Here is a 24,955-nt window from a genome sequence, read left to right as displayed (position 1 = left end):
GAGCCGAGAGTGATCAAAGCGAGCGAGAGGAGAGCTGCTCCGTGCTGAACTGTGATTGTGGCCATTAACACTGAGCTGGTGCCGATCCCGTGGAGACGCGCGGCGGACCATCACTCATCCGGTACTTTTTGACAAGCCCTCGCGCTTTGACTGACAGGCGGAGGGGCAGAAAGCCATGAGAGTCGCCGCTTCGGTGTGAGGGGGCTTTTTATTTCCACCCGGGCTTTTGGGAGAAGGAGTCTGGCGCCGCTGCCCCCGAGGAGGACAGCCGAGGACCTACGCGCCGCGCCTGGGCTCAACTTGCGCAGAAAAGCGCGGACTGGCTTCTTCAGCGTGGAAAAGGAAGGCGCACGGGATTTTTTGGTCCGACACCGCTTCACCCATTTGTTTGGATTTTCTTTCTTCACCTCGTCTCCATCCTGGCCTCGGAGGGGATTTATCTCAAGTGAAAGAAGGACCAGGGAGTGAGGAGGGTTATGGCGCAACGGGTACGTAGGGCAGTCCCCCCCTCGCAAAGTTTCTCTAAGTCCACCGGGCTCGAACGCAACGCTGCGCTGTAACGTGGCTTGATGACACACATGCCCGCACGGACGCACGCACTCGGCGGTGAAAGTTTGTGCCGTGCTGCTGACACATGGACGCACAGTTCGGTGTTTGTCGTGTGTTGGCACGGTGTTACGCGCGGCCGCTGCCCGCTCGCTCCACGAACCGGCCCGTGGAGGGACCTCGGGAGCGTGATCATATCTCACATCGGCGCTGGCTCTTAGATTAGTTATGACAGGCCAGTTACTGGAAGCGAACTGGGGAGGGGGGGGAGGGCGAGGAGGCAAAACATATCTGCACATTTCTCCTCGCGCTGGGCTCGTCCACGTTTCACAACGAGCAAATTTTACGAAGTCAACAAAACCAAAAAAATTCCCAAATTTCAGCGTCAGGTCCTCCCGAGCGCAAAGTGGGAGAAACGCGTAATAACAGCGAAATGGCAGCGAGGCGAGTTTCCAGTAACGAGGTGATGACTCAAGGTTTTGGTTCGGACCCTCCAGGAGAGTTGGCCCCGAGCAGCGGCGGGTTCGGAGCTCGGTAGTAGACGGAGGCTCGCTGGGCTCATTCAGCTGCTCGCTGTGGCACCGGAGCTGCTCCACGCTGGGGTCTGCACCCCTCTGCCTTCGGGGTCCGAACCCTCAACTCGAAGTGATCGAGCTTTTGTTCGTCACTTCCAGAGAAAAACCATCAATAATTCCACAATCCCACTTTTTTAAACTTTTCCTCCAGCTTCTCCAAGCGGACTCGGAGTCTCCGCGGTGTAAAGAACCAGCTCCGTGTTTAATAAACTGCAGAACAACAACGTGAAGAATCACCGACACTCACAGACTCAGAACTGACACGTGAAGAAAGTTAGAAAATCCAGCTCCGGTTTAAAAAGAGTCTGTAAAAAAAGTCACAACACGCGTTTAGTTGCTTTTGCTGCGTGAACTAATCCCAGCGTGTTTAATAGGTAATAACATGCTGCACAATTATGAGCCTGTAAAATTAAAAAACACTGTATTTAACAAGTTTAAGACATTTGTTGTTGTTCACAGTGAAATAACACCAGGCTTTAAAATACTCGAATACTAATACTAATAATAATAATGAAATAATAGCAATAATAATAACCGAGTCGTGCTACTATAGTTTGAGTATTTTTCACTCCTAATAAATTTAAACATGTTGAATAATTCATGTTATTTTTTTCCTTTAAGCTACAAAGGTCCTTGTTAATAAACTGAGAGCAGAACTAGTTTCTGCTCTTTAGAACCAGTGTTGTAGTTTTTAAAATGTAAACAATGTTCTAGTTAAACTTCAGGGTTTTCATGAAAACTACAAAAAATTATTAAACAACTCTGGGGAATTTATTTCTCTTGTTTTCTAATTTTTTTAATAGTAGTTTTAAAGAAAGAAAGAAAAAGGGCAGCTCGGTGCACTTGTATTAAAGAACCACTCTGAATTAATAAGATTTAAGAAAACACGTCGACTGAATTTGGAAATTAATTAAACTATTTCCCAGTTTGCACATTTTTTTACTTTACTGTTTAAAAAGAAGAACCAGTCTCCCAGTGTCTCTTCTCTCACTTTGAAGAACTTTCTAATGTTTTCCAGACTTGTGCTTTTCTATAAAGTTCTAACCAGACTGGTGTGTTTCTGTGCGTGTGTGTTCACCGCGTGTTTGTTGTGTGCAGTACGAAGACTTGCCCCACTACGCGATGGACGGGGTGGGCATCCCGACCACCATGTACGGGGACCCGCACGGCGCCCGGTCCATGCAGGCGGTGCACCTCAACCACGGGCCCCAGCTGCACTCCCACCAGTACCCGCACACCGCCCACACCAACACCATGCCCCCCAGCATGGGCTCCTCCGTTAACGACGCTCTCAAGAGAGATAAAGACGCTATATACGGGTAGGTTCGAGTCCCCCGGTCCGCGGGGGAAGCGTCTCATGGGCCCAGGCCCAGAGGGGGCAGCCGGGGTGGGCGCCAGGCTGCAGACCGAGTCCCCAGGCAGGAGAGAAACCCGGGTCAGAGCCCGGTGGAAACACTGGAGCACAAACCGCTGCACTGTGCGTGAGAGAGCAAATAATGTTCTGTCAGTTGTACACATTTGATTCTCTTAACGTCCGCCATGTTTACTACATGTCTGTGACAAGTGGACAAACAGAACAGACAGAACAGACACGTTGAGGAGGTTCACGTCCTCCATTTAACTGAGCGTGTATTTCTCACTTTAATAATAACACTCACATAATAATCAGACAAAGTAGAATTATTATTTTTATTTTAGAATTTAACTTGTTTCTTTTTTTTTTTAACTTGAGCAAAAATAATATCCTCATATCTTTTAACCATTTTAATTAAATATGTGTAAAGTTGCAGGCCTCTTCAAATTTAAAAAAAATGTATAATGTTTGAGGGAAATCTCAAACACACGCACGCTCATTTATTATTTTTTTCTACAGAAGTTAATAAAACAATTTCTCAGCATGAATTAGTTGGAGGCTGAACAGTTTCACTTTGCGATGACACAACTTTCAGGAGACATGTTGTCACCGAAGCGTTCAGCTGTTTGCTCTGATGCCTTAAACAATAAATAAAACACTGGACGTGCACGTTCAGCCTCCTGCAGACAACACACACACACACACACACACACACACACACACACACACACACACACACACACACACACACACACACACGCCTGTAATCCAAACTGAGACCTGTGCAAGAAATTGTTTGACTGACTCTAAAGCTTTTATGCTATTAGGCGCGCCTAGATGTAATCACAGGAGCCGGCCCGCTGTTCGCAGCCCTGCTCCCAGCCTCTGCATAATATAATAGCAGAGGCTGCAGCCCGGTCCCCACGGGCGACTTGCTGGAGAGTAGCATGGCTGGCTAAATCCAGCCCGGAGTAGTCTTGACCCCGGCGCTGTTCTCTCTGGTGACATTTGCTATTGTGTGTGTTCCCAGGCACCCCCTGTTCCCCTTGCTTGCACTGATTTTTGAGAAATGTGAATTAGCGACGTGCACCCCCAGAGAGCCCGGGGTGGCGGGAGGAGACGTCTGTTCATCGGAATCCTTCAATGAAGACATAGCAGTGTTTGCAAAACAGGTCAGGAGAGTTTGACTCTTTTCTTTTTTTTCCCCTTCCTCTTTTGAAATCGTGCATGCTCGGGCTGGTGGGGCTCTCACCTGCACATGCACAGTGTGGAGCTCGTGACTTCAAGTTAATTCTGCATTTAGCAGAAATTAAAATGACACGTTTTGTAGAAATGTTTTGATTTAGCACAGTGTAAAGTCTGTGCGTAAAGTGAGAAATTAATGTCCAGCACACACACGTTGTATTTCAATGTTACATTCTGTGTTATGTTTAACTTTATAATAGTTTGTATTCACGTGTTTTATATATAAAAAAAAATTGTTTTTGCTTTTAGATTCGGGCGGAAAAGCCTTTATTTTCATCAAATCCAGAATTGGATAATCTGGTAAGAGGCATCATTTATTCATTAAGATTTCCTGACATGTCCCCGTGTAGCAGCTGCACGTTTTGCGTCAGAGATCCGTGCATGTGGCGCTGAGAACTAAAAGCCCAATTGGAGGTGATGTTCGTGTTCGGGGGCTGTTTGATATCACGATGGCCCCCGGTTGTATCTGCACATGAAGGGCCGCTGTTTGACAGCTGTCGCAAACCTCTGAACTCCGTCTGGAAAGTTTTTTTTCTCCTCGTGCTTTTACTTTGTGTAGTTTAGCTTCCTGTGAATGTGATGTGAGAAGAAGGTTTCCTCAGCACTAATAGATCTCTGACTCTGAGGCTTATTGCCGCGCCATGTCTGCACCGTATGCCTGCTCTCCATATTGCAATAACGTCCAAGTTTAATATCAGTTCCACATAAAAGCTATACTCGCATGAATATTTTCTCTCTCGTCTCACTTGTATTGAGAGAAAAGTGCCTGTTTAATATCAAAAGATGTGAGCAGCTCGTTTTTTTATTGTTATTTTAATTTTTCAGATGATTCAAGCCATCCAAGTTTTACGATTTCATCTTCTGGAGCTGGAGAAGGTAATATCCTCTGTCCACTGCACCACCTCAGACCTATGGGCTGTTATTTGCATAAATGTATTTTTGCGAGTCGGTTATAATTAGCGTCAAAATCAATCATGGGGCCATTTCTCTTCCGCGCTTAATCACGACGCAAGCTGTTACAACTGGAACGGATATCTCTGTGCCCAAATCTCCCCGCGTGTTCTAATGAAGTTTAATGTCGGCAGAGATTGCGTGCAAGGTGAAACATATCGGCGAACTTCGTGGGCTTTGGTAGGAGGGATTCTTTGTGGAGGGCAGAAGGCCCCAGGCGGCCATCTGCGGCGAGAGGGATGGTGGGTGTACAAGTCTGATTTGGCTCCGTGTCAGAGGCACCACAGTACAAATCTCCACCGCCTCTTTTAACCTAAACTTTAATATGAAATATGAACACGAAACCTTATCAAAGCTGTTCGCAGTTTAATGACCGAGCCCTGCGCGCGCACTGCTCCTCTTCCAACAGAAGTCTGCAGCTCGAATAAAAGTTTTTTCTGCGCGTGCACGCTGCTGACATTTGAGTTGCTCGTGCTGCAGGACGCGCCACATTGGCGGTGATAATCTAATGTAGTAGACGAAATTAAACAGTTTACCTTAAATGTCAGTCAAGCGGGTCACACTGCTCTAATGGCCACTACCCGGGGCACCATGATGAATCTCACACGGGTGTTGAGTGCGTGGCAGCCCCGGAGCCCCGGAGCCCTCTTGTCACTGTCAATTTTGGACGATATCTCTATTTTGAGAGGCGGAGGGAGAGGGAACCAAGTAAAGTTGCTATCAGAGACCGGAAGGAGCGCGCGGCAGCCCCCGTGCGCACTGGGCTCCGCGCGGGGACGGATCCACTGGGTCTCTCCTCACGTCTCCAAAGATCCTCAAACTACTGTACAAGTTATTAGAGGCAGCAAAAAAAAAGAGAAATAAAATGTGACTTTTTTGATTATTTCCAATAATTGTATCACAGTGTCAAATTAACATGTGGCCTTTGATCAGCCACGACTCTGCGTGGAATCTTTTAAAACTATTTGTTTAAAATGTTAGAAGCAACAATGGGCTGCGTAAAGAATGCGTAAAAACTGTTTAGGCTCCAATTTCATGTCAAAGGCTGCTGTGGCGTGTGTGTGTGTGTGTGTGTGTGTGTGTGTGTGTGTGTGTGTGTTGTGGTTGCACATGTCACCGCAGTGATGCTGATGAAGATGAGGGTGAAGCTCTCAGTGTGTGTGTGTGTGTGTGTGTGTGACGCCTGTGCCTCCTCTGCCCGCAGGTACACGAGCTGTGTGATAACTTCTGTCACCGGTACATCAGCTGCTTGAAAGGAAAGATGCCCATCGACTTGGTCATAGACGACAGGGAGGGCGGCTCCAAATCAGACACCGAGGAAATCACGAGATCATCGGTGGCCCTGGATCAGGTACACACCCCCCTCTCTCTCCCTCCTCTCTCCCCCCTCTCTCCCTTTGTGTGTGTGTGTGTGTGTGTGTGTTCTCCCTGCTGGTTATTCAGCTATTCTGGGTCACTACTCCGCTGCGCTGTTATTTGCATATGATTAGGGCCGTTTTACATTCCATCCATCGGAATGAAAAATTCTGAATAATGCTGCTATTATTGGCCCATTAAGACGTGAACCCGGAACCGACCTGGGAAGATTAGCTTGGAAAAGCATCGCCATAAACTTGACCTGTTTCATGTCCATTTTAATTTAGTGTCTGTGTGCGTGTGAAAGTGGAGCTGCTCTCCTCGGAGCCTGAGTGTGAGCAGCGGCTGATGGCTGATGGCTGATGGCTGCACACTGAGGTTTAGGTGCCTTTGCTTTCTCCACTGTGCGAGTTCACGGTTCATCACGCGTCTCCTCGGTGTTTCTCCTCAGACATGAGTGCACATTGCTTATCGAGACCTCCTCCTCCTCCTCCTCCTCCTTCTTTTTTTTTATTCCGCTCGCAGCGCACAGACCCAGCCCCGACCAGGACGTTTATTAATTTTATTATTTTAAAGCAGCGGGTATTAAAGGTAGATTAGGGGAGTGTTTCCCTTTGTGCAGATATCACAGATAACCGCGGCCTTCATTATGTGCTCCACTGGCTGGTGGCACTCCGGGGACATTGTAGTGCGCGCACAGGCACGACCCCACTGCCCCCCCTCCGCCGGTAAATAATCAGAACAGCCACCGATGATTAGAATTATGCAAATCGGGATTTTCGGCCATTAATAGCTGGAGTCACTTGGTTGAAGGCTATGAGAGCATGTATCAATAAGTTAAACTACCCCCCCATCTTTACGCACAGGCTTATGGGAGATCAGCGGCTCGAACGTATGGAGCCCGATGGAGGAGAGAGAGAGAAAATCAAGTGTCCAAATTAAAGGGATTAGCTGGGTAGTCCGACATAAAAAGCAATGAAGCGATTAGGCTAAATAATTTAAATCCGCGGACTTCCATATGGTTGAGTGGCTGGTCTGAGTTCAGAGAGAGAGACGGCCACCGGCTTTTATGTCCTGGGCTCAATGGCAGGACTGGGGCCTGACTGGGGCCTGACTGGGGACACCCCCCACCCCGCTGCTGGGGCTCTCCTCCATCCCCTGGCCCTTATGTCTGATTATGGAAATGAGAAAGATCACCCGGAAGATAATACTTCATTTAATCCAGAAGCAGAATTAAATAACACAGACGCCACTTGTGCATTTAAGTGTCTGTTTGAACCGCTCGTTGTTTCCTCCTGGGGATTCAGTTGTCAAAAGTTTTTTTGATAGATAGGTCAGGACATGGAATGAAGCCTTCTGTTATATAGATGTGGAAATGGAGTGTGTTAAAACCCTTGGGTTTCAAGGTATATGAAGGAAATTATGTTGTGCTCGGGGCACTGATGCAGATCTTTAATTGACTGTAAGATGAAGACATGGCCTAATTTAATATAATGATCGTCCCTACATATCGTTAATTCAGGACAAAACCGCATAAGCTCATGTTTACACTGACAGAAAACTACAAATGACCCACAGGCACAGTTTGCATTGAAATGCAGAGAAAACTTTTTGACAGATGTTGTAATATTGAGGGATGGGCTGATGTTCCAGTACGATAACATGGAGACCGTCCACAGCAGCGGGCTGTGTGTAAATGGGCATATCCAAACAGGGAGAGGGTGCACGCGGCTCACTGCTTACATTGTCACTCTAATGGCTCTGCACTTCATGACTTACTCGCTGCACAATATATATTTTTGAATTTTGTGGGCTATTTTTGTGTGACATCTTATCTGCAGTTGTTAGGCTGTGACATCCTTAACGAATTTGCGTTGTGTGGGCATTATCTCTTTCCATATGTATTTTTAATATATGCCCTCGAGCATAAAGTTGAAGTGGACTGGGGGAAAAAAATGCTCAGAATTTGCACAAAGAACAATGTTAACAAGATGGAGAAAGCAGGCTCATTTATTCATAAAGCAATTTATTCCAGTGAGGCGACTGTAGCAGAGGAGAAAAAAAAATGTCAGAGGAGAAAAAAATACTTTGAATTTATTAAACTCAACAATCCAACAACGACCGACTTTGTTGCTGCATTATGCAGCCTTGCGTCATAAGAGTAATTTTCAGAATATTCTTTACATGTCTTTACATTGTGCTGGTGTTTAGCTTGTGAGGCAGGCGAGTACGGAGGGAGCGCCGAGCGCCCCTTTCACAAGAAAGCAGAGCATAGCTGAGAGGTGAAGAAGTCAGAGAGGCTCTGCGCTGGCTTGTGAATGCAGCCCAGCCAGTTTGGGCTCACCCTCCTGTGTTTGTGTGTCTTTCCCTGTGTGTGTGTGTGTGTGTGTGTGTGTGTGTGTGTGTGTGTGTGTGTGTGTGCACACTAGCTGTGTGCATGCATCTGTCTACAAGTGTATGCATATATGTGTATGTGTGTGTTTGTGTGTAGGCTGCAGTGTGTGTGCATGTGTGTGTTGAGACTGGCCTGATAAATGCAGCACCCCCCTCAGGTGCTATGTGAGTGGAGTGACTGGTTAGCACCAGTTGGACTTTCTTAACCCTTTCCCTGCCGCTCCCTGGAGAGCTTCCCACCATGTTTGCCTCATTTCTTTACTCCAGCAGCAGGTTTTCCGTTGCCCCAGTAGACCTTCTGCCCTGAGCTCCACTGTACATGAACATTAAGCCACAGTTACACTCTGAGTGAATATTGCAGCGGCTCTTGTCCTCACCGAAACACGGCTCCGTCTCTCCGTCCTCTTGTTGTTGTTGAAGTGTGGTGTCAGTTGCTCTGCTGATTGCCGTCCCAATTTGCCCGGAACACATGTTCACCTCGGCCTGAAGAAGCACGGGGGTATTTCCACGCCGCCGTACGTCATTTGCACAGTTGCCTTTAATTGCACAGAGAGCGAGGGGAGGGGCGCAGCAATTTGCTAATGAACTCCGAGGGCCCGACTCTCCACTGTAGAGCAAAACACTACTAATGGTGCTGAGGACTCACTGCGAGTCTCAAGAGCTGCTCTACTTGATTGAGCCACGCAGGCTGAAGCAGGGCTGGAAATAATTGAAATCTCCTTGAAAAATATTCCGCACCAGACTTTTTGTGGACGTGAGAGCGTCTTAAATGATCCTGAATGATCGGCAGTGGATCTGTTGACTTTGTTTAAATTGTACAACTGACTTTTTCAGGGGGGTGATTGTTTTGTTTGCTGTTGAAATCACGTGAAAAGAAAAATGTGCAGATCTAAAATACTCTGTTGCTCTTTGCTTTATGTCCGGACACTAAACAAACCCGGCCTGTGTGAGCTCAGTGTTGTGGTCACTGTGTAAGAATTTACTCTTGATAGCACTATCGCGGTATCTTCTCCTAACAATTGGCACTGTGATGCCACACAAGTGCTTGTTTCCAGGTCTTTGAGGCCCAGCAGTGTTGGTTTAGGTAACTCCGCCGGTCAAAGAGTGACCCCCTACCCCTGCCCACCCCTCTGCGCTCAATGGAAACCCTGACCGCCGGGGTCAGCCACAATTTTCCTAATCAGTACACCGCTATCGCTAATCTATCCGCTTCTCGTTGAAGTATGGACGCAGTTACACCCGACTTAGCAGCCGCTCGCTCTCCCTCTCTCGCTCTCCCTCCCTCTCTCTCCTACAGTGGCACGCTGCTGTTCCTAATACAAACTTTTGAACCATCGTGGTGATTGTTGGTAATAGCTGCTTTTGTAGTTGAATGGGGGAGAGGGTTGACCCCCTCCCGCCCTCCCTCCCTCCCTCCTCTACACCCTCACCCACCCCCAACCCCCTCTCCTGAACTCCCCCCTCTTTTTTCCATTGGGGAGTGAATGTGGGGCGGCTGTGAAGAATTCAACAAGTGATACAAAGAGGCGACCACGTGACTTGTGTGTTTCTTAGCCTCTTCATTATTGTGGTGGAATAGCAAGTAGGGGTGATTCTGATTAAGCAAATCAAGGCCAGAGTGACTTCAAAGTAAAAGGGACGTCCGGAGCCTTCATATATCCTCAGACGTCCGCAGAGCATTTGTTTACTTGTCCGAGGTTCTGGATTCTTCTGCTTGATTTATCAGTTGTTTTTAAATCACTCGTTTGCTGGAAGCCGGTGCCGAGCGGAGCCGCACTGTGTCACGGACACTCTGTTGTGATAGCCACAAGATCCCAATTGCAAATAAAGTTCTTGGCGAGTATCTCGTGTTACTTATGATGGGCGGCCATGTCTGTCCCTGAGGCCTGCTGTGGTTTCTTTGGCTAAGTAAACAATAACCTGGCTTAACACATGTGTACTTAGCTAATGGAAAGTTCCTCTCCCTCTTAACCCCCTGCAAGCCTCTGACAATGGCCACAAACAGCCCGTCTCCGAGGAGTCAGGGGAGAACGTCCCAGCGCGGCGGCTGTGAGTCAAGCTAGGCTAACGAAGGAACCGCAGCAAAACATGTCATTAAGAAATTACGCCCGCCTTTTCATTCACGACGGAGATAGCGCGGAGGGGAGGGCAGCGGAGTTAATGTTTTTGTTTGGATTTCAGCTCACAGAGAGTAAACAAGCGAGAGCTGAAGTGGAGGAGGCCACGGAGACAGAAAATCAGAAAGAAAATCAGTTTCCACGAGTGTCGTCTAAATGGACTTTGAAAGCTCTGGTAATTATCTCAAACATGTAATTATCTTTGGTTGTCTCCATGAGGTTAACCCATCGGTTTTAAAAAGCCTGGTGAAGAGTACCTGACGGCTATTCACTGTAGCATACTTCACTTACTCAAGAGACCAAATCCAGTTTTCTCCCTCACCCCCTTCAGCAATTATAAGGTTATTTCTTCTTTCTTTGTCTATTGTGAAGAGTTAGAGGAGGAATGGGAGTGCAGAGCAGAATGGGAGGGAGGGGGTCTTTTGCTTTTTTTTTTTTGTACCATGCATACCATTATCAGCCCCCTCCTTTCATTTTGGAAGTACTAATATTGCAGCGAGGGGAGGAGCGGGGTGGAGAGCAGCCGGGAGAGCGGAGGTAGTTTGGCAAGCACTTGCTCGGCTGGTTATCAGAGGGGCAGATCCTGCTCCTGCTTTATCTAGTCACAGTGGAAACCAAAGTAAACAAGAGTTTACAATAGCTTTCAGCCCCTTTCACTCACAGCTCCACCGCCAGCATTCAGCCGGGTGGGAGAATGTGTCCGGACCTATTAGAGGCCACCTCGCTGCTGCGGCGCACGGGACCCTCGCCGATTTCAACACGAGGAAGCAGCCTCCGTCGCAAAGGTCAAAAATGTGTCGAGGAAAATGTGTTAAAGAAAAACAACTGCAGAGAACAGATGCACCAAAGCATTCTGGGGGATGAAGTAGCCCAACTGTCATCATTGATTCAGATGTACCACCACCGAAGAGTGCATGTGTGTGTGTGGGGGGGTTATTTGGATATTTATGTCTGTGGCGTTAAGTATGCACATGTGATTATTCCTGCACGCTCGCTGGCACAGAGTGAAAAGTAAATATCCATATCATCACAAAAGGTATTTCAGAGTGAGGAAAGAAGAGAGCGTGGGGCGAGGGGAGGAGGGGGCAAAGCACAACAACCTTAACCATTTTCTTTATTATTGCAAATGAATTGGCAGGGCAACATTTCTTGCATGAGCGCTTGTATGATGTGGGGCCTGGCACAGCGAGAAAGGGAAGCCCCCCTCGCATCTTAGACGCCGCACAATGAGAATGCATTGGATTGGAATGCCTCAGCGATCATAGCGGAATCAGAATTTCCAGCAAGGAAAATCTTTTCACGGTGAATTAGGGTGGTGGAGGGAAGAAAAATGGTAATGAAAAAAAAAAGGTATGCACGGCTCACAAACAGGGTTCCCTCGGCTCGGCGCGGCAGATTTAAGAACTTTAGCTAAAGCTAGGCAGAATAGAATGTGGAAAATTCAATTTACTAAACAATTAAGCTTTGAATTAATCTACATCCTGCACAGGAGAGAGCGAGGCGAGAGAGAGAGAGAGAGAGAGAGAGAGAGAGAGAGAGAGAGAGAGAGAGACCACAGTGGCTCATTAAGGGAACAGAATAAACCGAGTGTGCACTAGAGGGAGAGCTCTTTCTTTTGCTCTGTTTCCTTGAACTTTCTGTTTATCCACCATGAGCATTTACATATCCCACATTGTGAAGGTGGACCTCTGTGCCGTGGACTTGTTGGCACAGGGTGTGGGTTTCTGTCACAGAGTGTCTTGTAGTAAGGTGTGTGCTTTTGTTAAATAACAAAATAGGGACTGTGTGTGTGTGTGTGTGGTGGTTCTGTGATGTGTGCATAGGTAGATAAAGTGTTTGAGTGTGTGAGTGACCTGTGTGCACTGGTGTGTGTGTTTGTGTGATCTCAGCTGTGCATTAATTGTGTGTTAGATCAGTGTTGGGCCTGTTCTGTCTAAGGGTGGCCTGTGATTATAAATAAACTCCCAGTCCCCGCGGAGATGCCACCAGGCCCTGTCTCAGCCCCGCCCCCTTTCCCATGGGGCCTCGGCGGCCACCTCCCAGCGGGCTGAGCACTCTTTTGTTCAATTACAGCTAACGCAGTAGTTTGCCATTTCCCCCTCCGCTTTCTAATTATATTTTCAAGTGCAGAATTTGTTGCAGAATTAAAAGAAAAAGAAAATGTAAAAAAAAAAACCTTCTTGCCGAGGCTCTTGGGTTTTTTAATACTTGCTGTTCATCGTCCCTGGAGATCTGCGCTATTCTCTTTCACGTAGCTCTGAATAAACAAGTTCTGCTCATTTTAAAAAGCTGCACTTTTGGAGGAGCTGGCCAGAGCCCGTGTTAACTGTTTGCATGCCGAGCATGTGGTCTGGATTACCTCACTTCTGATGTTCTCTGGAGTCACTCAGTCATGCACGGGTGTTTCATTTTTCAGTGTTCTACGGTCAGCAAAAAAGAATTTGTAAGAGTTGGGGATGAAAGACCCTCTCGGTATCTTATCCCCGTTAAGATCAACGTTTATCTGCAGATCGCCTTTGTGCGGATGAATTTCCTCTTTATTGCAAAGCCTCAAAGCCTAATTCAGAAAACAACGATGATATCGTCCATGTAAGCACTGGATTATAATTTCATAGCCCAGCAACATCAAATGCGTTCTAATAGAGGCCAAATGTGTTGGATTTGCTGACTTCTCGTATATTCCGTTCTTTTTCTTTTATTCCCTTTGCATTTTGTTTAAAACAAACCCTGTGTCATGAATTAATGGCTACTTAAAAAATAAAAAAAAGCTAAACTCAGCTCTAAATCTCACTTGCAGAGGCAACGCGGCTCGTAGTTTCCCAATTGAAACCAGTTGTTTCTCTCCTCTCCTCCCCCCTCTCTTCCTCAGTGTGGGTTTCTATCACTCATTTCGTCACATCGCCCTAAAAGCGTGATGCGAACACCACATTGCCCCTTGATATCTGCTTCATTTGATTTGACAGAGCAAAGATAGGCTCACGCGGGTGGTAGAGGAGGCTTGAGTAAACGTGTGTGTGTGTGTGTGTATTTTTGTTTGTTGTATGTTTGTTTGTGTTAGCTAGCTGTGTGCGATAAGACACGAGATTCCATTTCCTTTCTCTCTTCTCTCCTGTCCTCAGCACTTATGTTGCTTCTCAGAGCATTTGGGAGATAAGAGCTAACATCTGGTTTAGTTTCAATATTATGTAGCAGCAGCTTTGTATGGGGTGAGTGTGTGTGTGTGTGCGTGCGCGTGTCTGTTACATAGCTTATACAGTGTGTGTACTGTATAAGTGCGTAAATGTAAGTACTGAATGTTATGTGTGTGAGGGATCTCGATATTACTGTGTCTGTGTGGGTGAAAGACAAACCTAGGAAAAATGTGTGTCGGCTGCACAGCACACAGTCGAGAGCAAACGGCCCAGACGGGACGATAAAGGGAACACACACACACACACACACACACACACACACACACACACACACACACACACACACACACACACACACACACACACACACACACACACACACACACACACACACACACACACACACACCCCTTACCATATATAAAGCCAGGCCTCTAGTCAGTTTTATTTTTCTTGAAGTCAAAGAGAAGAGAATGAACTGAACCTTCTTCATTTGTCTCTGTGAAGTTTTTATTCGGTCAGTTTTTTCGTGGGAAAACTTCAGCTTATTTGGTAACGTCTGTCCTGGCTCAGCTTCCCCCCCCCCCCAATGAAATTTAAATCTACAGTACATTGGGGCGGATTGGTCATTCGTTTTCTTTTTTTTAATTTCGTTTTTTGGACAAATCGGAGGATTTATACTTATACGTAGCAATACTTTGAATTATTTACCGCTCGCTCCTTCTCTCTCTTTCTCCCTGTCTCTGCTCTGCTCGGCTGGGATGACATCACTCCCTGGCTCTGGCTGCGGCCTATCTTAAGTTGTAGCTGTTTTGTATTTTTCATCTGCTAGTGGTTTGAGCCAAATGGAGGCAGCCATGGATTGCATGCCTCAGAAAGCTGGGAACTAATACAACATGTTCGCTCGCTATTCATCTGGGCCTTTCTCTTTATTGAGCCTCCTCGTTCCATAAGACTGTTGCAGGGACACACACACACACACACACACACACACACACACACACACACACACACACACACACACACACACACACACACACACACACACACACACACACTGCGTGACTTGGTATCGAGTTGGCGCATTATGAATTTTGTTTGAGTTTGTGTGTGGGCTTTCTTCTGTAGTTTTCAAAAGAAGATAATGAAATGTGGATGTTTAATTTACCCAAAGAAATCCTGTGTCTTTCTGCACAACAGACGTCCTGGAACAGAGATCATGACGACACGGCGTCCACACGCTCCGGAGGAACACCGGGGCCGTCCAGCGGCGGACACACATCGCACAGCGGAGACAACAGCAGCGAACAGGGTATGAGACCGAGTTTCTGTCGCTGCATCTTCTTCATGTTCGTCAGTTTGGGGAGTTAAAGGGAATCAGGAGATACAAGATAGAAAACTGGGAGTTGTTGCTAGTGACCCGCAGAGAGGTCAGAGGTCACGGTGAAGCATGTAGAACCACCGTTGGACCTGGCAGGGATTCTCTGTCTCGCTCGTGGCAGAGCAGACATGATGCTTTACCTGAGTGTAGAGTGTGGTTTACCTGGTGCCGCCCTGGTAACGGGTGGTTTCAGGTCCGAACACATTGGCTGTGTGCTCCTGCTCCTGCTCCTGCTCCTGCTCCTGCTCCTGCTCCTGCTCCTGCTCCTGCTCCTGCTCCTGGTTCTGCTCCTGCTCCTGCTTGTGTCCGACCGGAGGCTCTCTGCTGTTCTATTTCATGTCACACTTCTCTTGTCATTGCTGGGATTCAGATTTCAGGAATATGTTGATGTTGTCACATGAGATTTTCCAGCTTTAGTTTCGTTTGAAGGATTCAAAGGAAATTCAGGCTCAGATACTTGTAATTGTATTTACAGGCTGTTGTTCTGCAGGATATGGAAAGTTTATTTGACACTGATAATTATTTATATATGATGACATATAAAGAAGCCACGACTCGAAACACGCTGCAGGTTGCACTCGGCATCATTCACTTAAATTCTCCAGATAATTAAAAAAAATCTAAAATGTAAAAAATGCTTCAAATCTATTCATACTTTTAGATTTTTACGATAATATATCCATCCTCGTTATTATATTTTAATCTTCACTCCCTCTTTGACCAGTCAACTCTGCTGGGGCTCGGTGTGTGTGTGTGTGTGTGTGTGTGTGTGTGTGTTAGTGTGTGTGTGTGTGTGTGTGTGTGTGTGTGTGTGTGTTGGTGGTGGTCGGGCGGCGCTGCAAACAAACTGTAGGCAAAAAAGCAACTTCATATATTATTGAAGGCGATGTCAAGGCGAGCAGTTTGCAGGGTTGCCAGTGCCAGGAGGCAGAGCCTGGGTGGGAGCAGGGAGCAGCGCCATACCTTCCACTCCAACGAGCAGCCATTTATATGGTCAAACACACACACACACACACACACACACACACACACACACACACACACACACACACTCGTCGTCTCTTTGTCTCTCTTTTCCGTCTCACACTCGATCTCATCCTCTCTCTTTCTGTGTCTTTCACACACACACGTTCTGTCCCGAGAGCTGAGGGACCGAGAGGTGAGATAAAAAATAAAAGATGGACAGATGATGAGGAAGAGGAGAACAGACTTTATTAAAGAAGGTGAAACAGGGAACGACAAAGAAATATTGTGTCTGTGTGTGTGTCTGTGTGTGTGTGTGTGCATTTCTACCTCTGATGACTAATGGTCCGGGGCAGCCAGGCAAAATCTGATTGGTCGCTCTAATGAGTGTGCTCTGTGCCGAGTTCTGGCTCCTGCTTCTCTGACCTTTGGCCTCTATTGACCAAACTGACACTTCATTTTTCACATCTTTCCAATTATAGGCTCGCTCCTTACGTTGACCCGCCTCCTCTCGTTCCCTGTGTCTCTCTCTCTCGTCATCATCGCCCTCTCTCTCTCTCTCTTACTCTTCCTCCTCATGTCTCTCCTCTTTCTTCCCGTCCGACTGTCCCCGACTGTCGGGGGGGGTTTGTTTGTTGTCGAAGTTCATTCGAGGGTAAAATGTGGAGTGGTGTGTGTGTGTGTGTGTGTGTGTGTGTGTGTGTGTGTCTTTGTGTGTGTGTTGGTGCGTGTCAGCTTAATGAATGAGGCGCTTTGATTTGTCAAAATGTTACAGGACAGTTGGGAGCCGACCTCGAGTTGTGCATGTCCGACTCTGTGATTCACACAAAGACCTGAAAGTCGATATTTTAAGTCTCAATTTCTTAAGATGAATATTTATTAATTCAAATGAATTAGGAGCAGCTGTATGTGTATGATTATTATCTGTTGAACTTGGTAAACTGAAACTTTCTATTAGTATCAACCACTCGAAGCACTTTACAGTACAAGTCACATTCATACAGTGGTACTATATATGCTGCACGCTTTCTATCTCACTGCTGGCACAGCTGGCAGGGGGTTGCAGTCCCTCTGTGAAGTGCTCTTCACTCTTTTCAACTATTAAAAAGTGCACAGACTTTTTAATAATCCCATGTGGCTGTGTGTCGCCTCACAGCTAGAAGGTTCCCGGTCTGGATTCCGTTTCACTCGAGGTCTTTGAGGAGTTTGCATGTTCTCCTGGTTTCTGCGATTTGGGGGTGTTTCTTCCTGGTTCTCCAGCTTCCTCCCACTAATCCCAACACATGAGATGGAGGTCAGGTGAACTGGAGGCTCTGAACTGACGTAGGTGTGAATGTGAGTGTGAACGGCTTGTTTGTTGCCCTGTGATGTTCGTGTAATTTAAACCCAGATAACAGCTCAGTCGGTGTCTTCAGCCGGCAAACACCCTGATGTCAGTGTGTGTGTGTCATGAGATATTTCTTTGTTTATGTGGGCGCACACACACACACACACACACACACACACACACACACACACACACACACACACACACACACACACACTCCCAGTGTGGAGCATCAGGACACAGTGACAACAGTAAATACCGGAGGACATCTTGGACTGCTTTCAGGTTTATATGGGTTAAGCGCTATCACTGCCACGTCATATTGGCTCTGGCAAATTGTGTGTCAGTCACTTGGTAATCCCAGTAAGCTGGTTATTTATCTGTTTGGCACTTTGCTCACTCTCTCCCCCCCGACAGCTTCACCCCGCTGTCTCTCCTCCCTCTCTCCCTCTCTCGCGCTTTCATCTTCATCATCCTCCCTCTCCTCTCTCCGGTTTTCCCTTGTCTCCCACCTACTCTCGCGTCGCTCTCTTTCATTTTGCTCTCAGTCGGTCTCTCTCCTCTTGTGTATCCCCGTGCTCCTCTCTCTCTCTCCTCCCCCCTTCTCTTCCCCTCCATGCCTCCCACTCGCTCTAAAACACTACCTTTGTTTATCCTTCTTCTTTCCCTTTCTCTCACCTCTCTTTGTTCCTCTCGCACTCTCTTCCCCCAGCTGCCTCTTTCACATCTCTGTTTTTCCTCTTTATGTTTTTTTATCTTGTCACTTTTGTCTCTCATCTCCTCTCGCTGTTTTTCCTCACTTTTTTTTACTCCTCCTTTTCCTTAATCCACCTCGCACTCACTTTCCGTTTACCTTCACTGCCTCCTCCTCTCATCTGACATCACCTCCTCTACCCTCGTCTTCTCTATCTCTACTCTTCCTCCTGCTCTCTTTCTATTCCCTCCTTCCTTATGTCCTTTTTCTTCATGTTTTTCTGTTATTTCTAATCTTACTTACCCTCTACCTCTTCCTCTCCTCCACCTTTCACAGATTGCTTTCTCACTGACCTTTCCCTCTGTCTCTCTTTTACACTTTCTTCATTTTCTTCCCCTCTGCCTGCAGAGCTGCACAGCTAATGGCCATCTTTCTCCTCGTTCCTTATCCTCTCCTTCTTCCTCCTCCTTTTCCTCAGTCTTTTAATCTACTCTTCCTCTTGCACCCAGTCTTTCTGATATTGCTCCTTGTTAGTCCCTCTATCTTCCATGTGCATGTCCGCCCCCTTCTTCCCTCCATCCTGCACCTACAGCAGAGCAAAGAGAAGATGCTGGATGGTCGAGGGCCTTTAACTAGTGAACACCAGCCTCCTCTCGCTCTCTCAGGCTTTATTCTGGGGCTGTTCCTGAGATAGACACATGCTCTGCTCTGCCCTCTTCTCTCCACGGTTCACTGCCCATTGGTATAAAAATCCCCGTCTCTACCCGGAACTGTAGCACTCTCACTCTCGAATGCAGGAGCTGCAGGAATGATGAGGAGGTCTCTGCATTACGTAAGATCAGAGGTCTCTTTATGTGCTTGTTGTGGAGCTTGATTGCAAAAGGAGACGCTCGTTCCAAACAGATAATAACGTGATATTTAAAGAGAAGGCTTGGGTTTCTTTTTTATTCGTCAGCAGATGTTCCGCAGTGCTTTGTGTCCCAGTGGCAATGTGCTCGGATAGAAAAAAATTACTTTTTATTTTTGCATGTGGTGACAATGCTCACATGCTGAGCTCAGAGTTATGTTGTTTATGCTTTGACCATAATGGCGATGGTATTTTTTAGCACTAAATTCCATTGGCAGATATAAAAAAAAATAAGAAAGATTGAGGGAGGATCACATTTGCTTCACACATGTCATTAAAATCAGTTCTGGGTGTCTCCTCGCTCCCTGAAGAGCAGACAAAGAAGAAAGCCTCTTATTTTTCTCCTCCCTTTCTCTGGGAGATCTTTGTAAACATGCAGCGAGCTTCGACAGGGAGAGTCGGTCGGGAGCGCGGCCCTGTAGTTAATTAGTCCCACTCTATTAGCCCAGCTGTTTGTTAGCTAGTTCCTACCAACAGGGCCCTTTGTTTAATACCCAGAAGCCCTCTGGAGAAGCCTCATTGTAGCTCTTGTGCCTTGGATCATGCTTTTCTGTGAAGCGTAATGCTCGAAGGGCAGAGGAAAAGCCAACAGATCATATACTGTATGCATGCGATGGAGGGAGGGGGTCCCCCACGGACATGAGTGGGCCTTCTCTTTTTCTCTCAGTATAAAGTACTCCTCTTTGCCTGTGTGAATTTGTAAGGACACCCGTTGGCTTCTCCGAGGGCCTGGCGTGCGAGGGAAACAGCATAACATTCAGGCACCGGCTCAGACAGCTGCAGCGGTGTGGATGCGAGGCGAGCGGGCGGCGCGGAGCAGAGTGGTTTGCTCTGTTTTTGAAAGCTACAGGGTTTCCCCCTCCGCTTGTCAGAAACATCCAGGGAGTGAGGCGATGACTGGAGATATTAGATATGTATCACCAATTACCCGGGCCGTTTGTGAAGAGTGCAGCGTGCGGCGCCAAGGCAAACAGCTCCCTGTAAAGTTATGTGTTAGTGTTTGCATACGTTTCTGGTGTCTGAGTACTGGCCTGAGATTTCTGGTTGCTGTCTGATATCAAGCGCTGAGGGTTTTCTTCTTTACCTCGTGTGATAGAGCACTGCTCAACACATAAATATACAGATATATGTGCATGTGTTTGCCTGTAGTTCATATAGTTAATTTATTCTGCTCATGACCTCCCGTTATCCCTGAAACTAATTGTTCCAGTCTGTATGAAATTCCTGCATATTTACAGTTGATTTGACTTTGATATCTGAATGAATAGATCTGTGTAAGAGATGGAACACGTGGACCTGTAGGAAATCACATAGAAGCAGGTTCAAGTTAAAGTTCTGTTCCCAGCTGGGATCGTTCTGGTGGGTTGTTGGTTTTCCTGGTTTGACGTGTGTTTGAATCTCATGTGCTCATAACGGCTGCAGCCCGTTCATTATGAATCACTGGATGTAACCTCCACTGGCTGGGACTCCTCATTGATCAGGCTGCGATATTCTTGATTTTGCCGTCCGTCCGTCCGTCCAGCCTCCGACCTCTGCACCCTCCGACAAGGTCAGGCCAGAGAGGAGCTGTTGCTCTCTTTCACCTCATTGGCCAGAGCGCTGGGCCGGGGCGGGCTCGTTAGGGGTGCCAGTCAATCAGCAGCTCGATCCAGATCGTCCAATCACCCGGCTTCACGTGGCCCCCTCAAAGTCACCGATTAATTGGTCCGATTGTCCAGTAGACTGGAAGAGAGAACTGTGTGTGTCCTTCCGGTGTGTGTGTGTGTGTGTGTGTGTGTGTCCCTCCCTGACTTTGCTTCCCTCTCCCAGTCGCTGCTGCTGTTGTAAATTTTCTGTTGCAACGAGGAGATAAAGACTTAAAACTATGAGAAAGACAAACACTTTAACGACGTAGGAACTCTCAGATTTACGGCTCTTTAGTGTTAACAAAGAAATCAGGAACTCAAAAAGTCCAGCATTCATTTTGCAGACACGTCAGAAGAGTTCATTCTTGCTGATCAAATATTAAAAATGCATAAATCTGCAAATAAAAAGGTGAAGTCTGAGAGGAGCAGCACGTAGATGTTGTCTAGACGTTGTCGAGGAAGATCCTCACTTCAGTAATTCCCTTACCGGTGTCCAGCTCTCCCAGTAATCAGTTTAAATGTAAGGCGCTGTGGGTAGATAAAAGCTATGATGCTGCCTTCATTAGTCTGCAGTCTGTATTACTGGAGGTGTGTGTGTGTGTGTGTGTGTCTGTTTGTGTGTCTGTGTGTGTGTGTGCGTCAGTACAGTAGCTGGCAGACACAAACATGATTCTCTCTTTGATATCCTCTCTGCCTGAACATGGGGAAAAACGAGAGAGGGGAGAAAAATGAAAGTGGAAGAAAAAGACTGAAAGAAAAAACAAGAACTGGGGAGAATCTCAGGGTGAATGCTGTGAAAGCATTTTGATGCAGACTGGAGCTGTGTGTGTGTGTGTGTGTCTGTGTGTGTGTGTGTGTGTGTGTGTCTGTGTGTGTCTGTGTGTGTGTGAGGAAGAGAGAGAGACACACAAGAGTTATCCCTGATGAGTGTGTTAAGTGCTGCTGAGTGTTGTTTGGGAGTCTATTGAGGCAGACGCACCGCTGCCTGCAAACAGCATTACATCGTTATTACATCTTCTCCGGCGGTTCAGAGGTGACGGCGTCGTGACAGAGCCGCCATGAGCTCACCCTGCGTCACACGGCCCGTTTGAGTGAGGTGCGTGTGTCCGTGAGGATCATCATGTGGGGTCACGAGAGCAGAAACCGTGACTTTCTGTTCTCATGCTGTTTATGAAATCAATATATGAAAGGCCTAAAGGGTAAATGCATCTCAGAAGACCTTGAGAAAACATCCCTCGACAACCCCAGCTCCGCCGGTAGCAGTGTTTATTCAGCCTCAGCTGGATTTACTGCATCTCAAACATTATTATCTGTGGTTACCTGGGAAAGTAGATGTTTGGCCTTTCGGTGACCAATCACGACCTCCCTCTCTCAGATTCACCGAGATCTTTACGACCTCGCTCTATCGCCGGCGTCAAACAACATGTAGTGACTTGCCGGGCGAACGATGGCCCTCGATGGCTTTTTATTGCCCCACAGGCAATAAGCAAACTCCGAGTGGCCTGAGTTTGCCCCTCTTGAAAAAGAGGAAATTGTATCAGGTTCCCACAGCGAGGGGCCAGTTTGCTTTTTGGATTAGGGCTGGTGTCACCCGGTCGCGGGGTCGTGTGGAAGAAAGAGTCAGAAACACAAGTAAACAAAGTGACTTCCTACACCCTCTCCTCTCCTCCTCCGCTGCTCCTCCTCTCCTTTCCTCTCCTCTTTCCACCTTTTCTCACATGGAACGATCTTCGTCACCAACTTGTATTTTATTGCCGTGGGTGAACATCTCATCTGTGAGAAGGTAGTGGCCATAAAACTGTGATAAGGTGTCACAGACTATTTGACTTTGGGATTTATGTGCTGTGTATTGCTGAGCATGTTTGCATATCGTTATATGAGCCTCGTGTTTGTACGTATCGTCTTTATTTCCTCTCATATCCTCGCGTCTTGCTAAATGGCTTTCCCTCTCCTCGCCCTTGTTTTTAATGGTATTCAGAAGATCGCGTTGCACATTTTGAAGGTGAATAAAACGTTTCCCCGTCTTTCTCTGTTACTTTAAATCTCCCCTGCATTCATTCAAGTCAGCCCCTCTCTGACTGTTGGTTACATGTGGGCATGTTTGCATGACCAAAGAAATGCAAAGTCTAGCTCAGACCAATATGGCTTGTGTGCGCAATTTACATGAAATACATATTCATTCATGACATGTGTGCACACACACGAAATAGCTTCTCTCTCCTTCTTTTTCCTCTCGTCTCTTTATGCCTTGTCTCCGTCTTTGTTCTCGCTCGGGACCTGTTTTTGTCATTTATGTCTTTTTTATTTCTTACAAAGCTGATTCTGTTGCTTTTCGTCTTCCTCGTTTTACCCATAAATGTGCTCGGATCACATCTTGTAGTTTGGTGCCGCGCCAGGAGAAAGTACGACAGCCGTTCATTTGAAAAAAAAAAAAGAAGAAGAAGAGAGGTTCTACTTCATTTGCTCCAGTGAGGGAGTTCAAGCAGGATGGAAATGTATCTTTAGCTCCCATGTTATAATTGTGGCACGCTAATGATGTAGACACATTCTCGCTGTCTGTTTACAGGAAACGCTCTTCTTTAATTTGCGACTGGCGTGAATGCCAAATGCCTATATCTAATTACTGGTGTTTGCTAAAAGATACTATTTACACAGACTTTTTGCCTTGTAGAGGTCTCTTGTGTGTCGGGGTGGAGAGATTATCACAAGAAAAAGTTAAATGTGTAAACCTGGCAAAGACTCGCTTTAAAAAAACATCTTATCTGCCTCGCTTTTTTTTCTGTCTGCCAGCAGGAAGTGTAAATGAGAGGAGTTCCTTTCCACACATTAGTTTTTTGTTTAAAGATAAAGATATTCTCCTCTTGTACGTCTACATTCACAATCTTGTTTGACAAGTGTCGACCGAGGACTCCATCCAGGTTTATTTCTGTTTCAAACACCATAATTTGCACCATTCTTGTGTAATCATGTCCTAAAAGAAGATGCCACTTTTGTCAAATTACTGGATATCTCCTTTGGGAACAGAAATTCTGCATCTTTGATTTGCAAATGAAAAACAAGTTGAGATGTGGTGATGCACTTGTCGTGCAAACAAATAAGGTTAAAGAAGAAACATGTGTTTGTGTGTGCGTGCGTGTGTGTGTGAAGGCTCTTGTGTTCTTGCCATGGGAAACTATCACAGTGCAGAAATGTGACAAATTTCCAAATTTGCGCTCTTAATTTGGACTATTTTCAATTCAGCTCCAAATATTACTGGAACACACACACACACACACACACACACACACACACACACACACACACACACACACACACACACACACACACACACACACACACACACACACACGCTGACTGAAAATGCCCTGGTTCTTAATCGTGGCCAGTGCAGGTTCATAGGGAATGTGACAGTGAAATCACAGCGACTCATCACTGATGTGTCACAACACATTACATCTGGCTGATAAAACACCCTCAAATTCTCTCACTTCTCTCTGTCTCTCTCTCTCTCTCTCTCTCTCTCTCTCTCTCTCTCTCTCTCTCTCTCCCTCTCTCTCTCTCTCTCTCTCTCTCTCTCTCTCTCTCTCTCTCTCCCTCTCTCTCTCTCTCTCTCTCTCTCTCTCTCTCTCTCTCTCTCTCTCTCTCCCTCTCTCTCTCTCTCTCTCTCTCTCTCTCTCTCTCTCTCTCTCTCCCTCCTCCTCCTCCATTGAAGAGGAGCCGAGCTCGGGGCCCCTGGAGGCCTCCGATCAGATAGATGTTAACTTTCTCAGGCTAAACCCTGATAGCAGGATTCACACAATCACCTCTGCCAGTGGCTGGTTAAAAGAGCAAATGAGCTTTTTCATCAGCCTTTATCCTGTTAATGTCGGGGGCAATGTTGTAATTAACATGTTATAGAGTATTAATCTTTGATGGCTGTGAAAGAGGCCGACTGCTCCTGATGTGCTGACAGGGAGAGAGAGCAGGAGCGGAGGAGGGAGGGGAAGAGCAAAGAGACAGGGTATTAGCACTTTGTTCTGCATTGTTTGGCCCCTTGGCACACACCAGAACACACACACAAATAAGCAACACACACACACACACACACACATGCATGCACACAGAGCACCAACGTTTATTTAAGCTTTTGATAAAGAGATTAGCCCCGTCATCCCGTGCTCTAAAGCCAGCCGAGGGGGTCCATGTTCAGGAAATCCTGGCTTTCCTGACACGTGGTCTTATAGTGAAACCTGGCTCAAGCTGCACTTCAACGATATTAATGCTTTTCCTGGTGCTCCAGATTAACATGGAGTGACCTCAACGTGCGGGACGGCCGGTCAGTCCCTGTCTTTCTGTGGACATAGCGACAGAGGGAGAGAGAGACAGAAAGTTCCTGAGAGAATGGAAAGG

At 46.7% G+C, this 24,955-nt stretch overlaps 1 protein-coding gene across 4 annotated transcripts in view; it reads left to right on the top strand.

Moving 5' to 3' along the window:
- Positions 1–24,955, top strand: part of meis1b (Meis homeobox 1 b) — an 81,229-nt gene that overhangs the window by 242 nt on the left and 56,032 nt on the right. For 2 of the 4 annotated variants that reach the window (XM_035172514.2, XM_035172516.2), the window contains exons 1-8: positions 1–488; positions 2,220–2,440; positions 3,506–3,647; positions 3,970–4,020; positions 4,546–4,596; positions 5,876–6,022; positions 10,603–10,713; positions 14,870–14,981. The exon at positions 1–488 is cut by the window's left edge and continues 242 nt beyond it. In XM_035172514.2, coding sequence (XP_035028405.1) covers positions 477–488; positions 2,220–2,440; positions 3,506–3,647; positions 3,970–4,020; positions 4,546–4,596; positions 5,876–6,022; positions 10,603–10,713; positions 14,870–14,981 — 847 coding nt within the window. In that variant the 5' untranslated portion in view covers positions 1–476. The remainder of the gene's footprint in view (positions 489–2,219; positions 2,441–3,505; positions 3,648–3,969; positions 4,021–4,545; positions 4,597–5,875; positions 6,023–10,602; positions 10,714–14,869; positions 14,982–24,955) is intronic. The other 2 variants (XM_035172517.2, XM_035172518.2) reach the window with 1 other exon arrangement.

The sequence above is a fragment of the Hippoglossus stenolepis genome, chromosome 12, assembly GCF_022539355.2.
Source record: "Hippoglossus stenolepis isolate QCI-W04-F060 chromosome 12, HSTE1.2, whole genome shotgun sequence".
Classification (NCBI taxonomy): Eukaryota; Metazoa; Chordata; class Actinopteri; order Pleuronectiformes; family Pleuronectidae; genus Hippoglossus; species Hippoglossus stenolepis.
The sequence above is the reverse complement of the archived record's forward strand: the minus strand, read 5'-3'. Positions and strand labels throughout refer to the sequence as shown.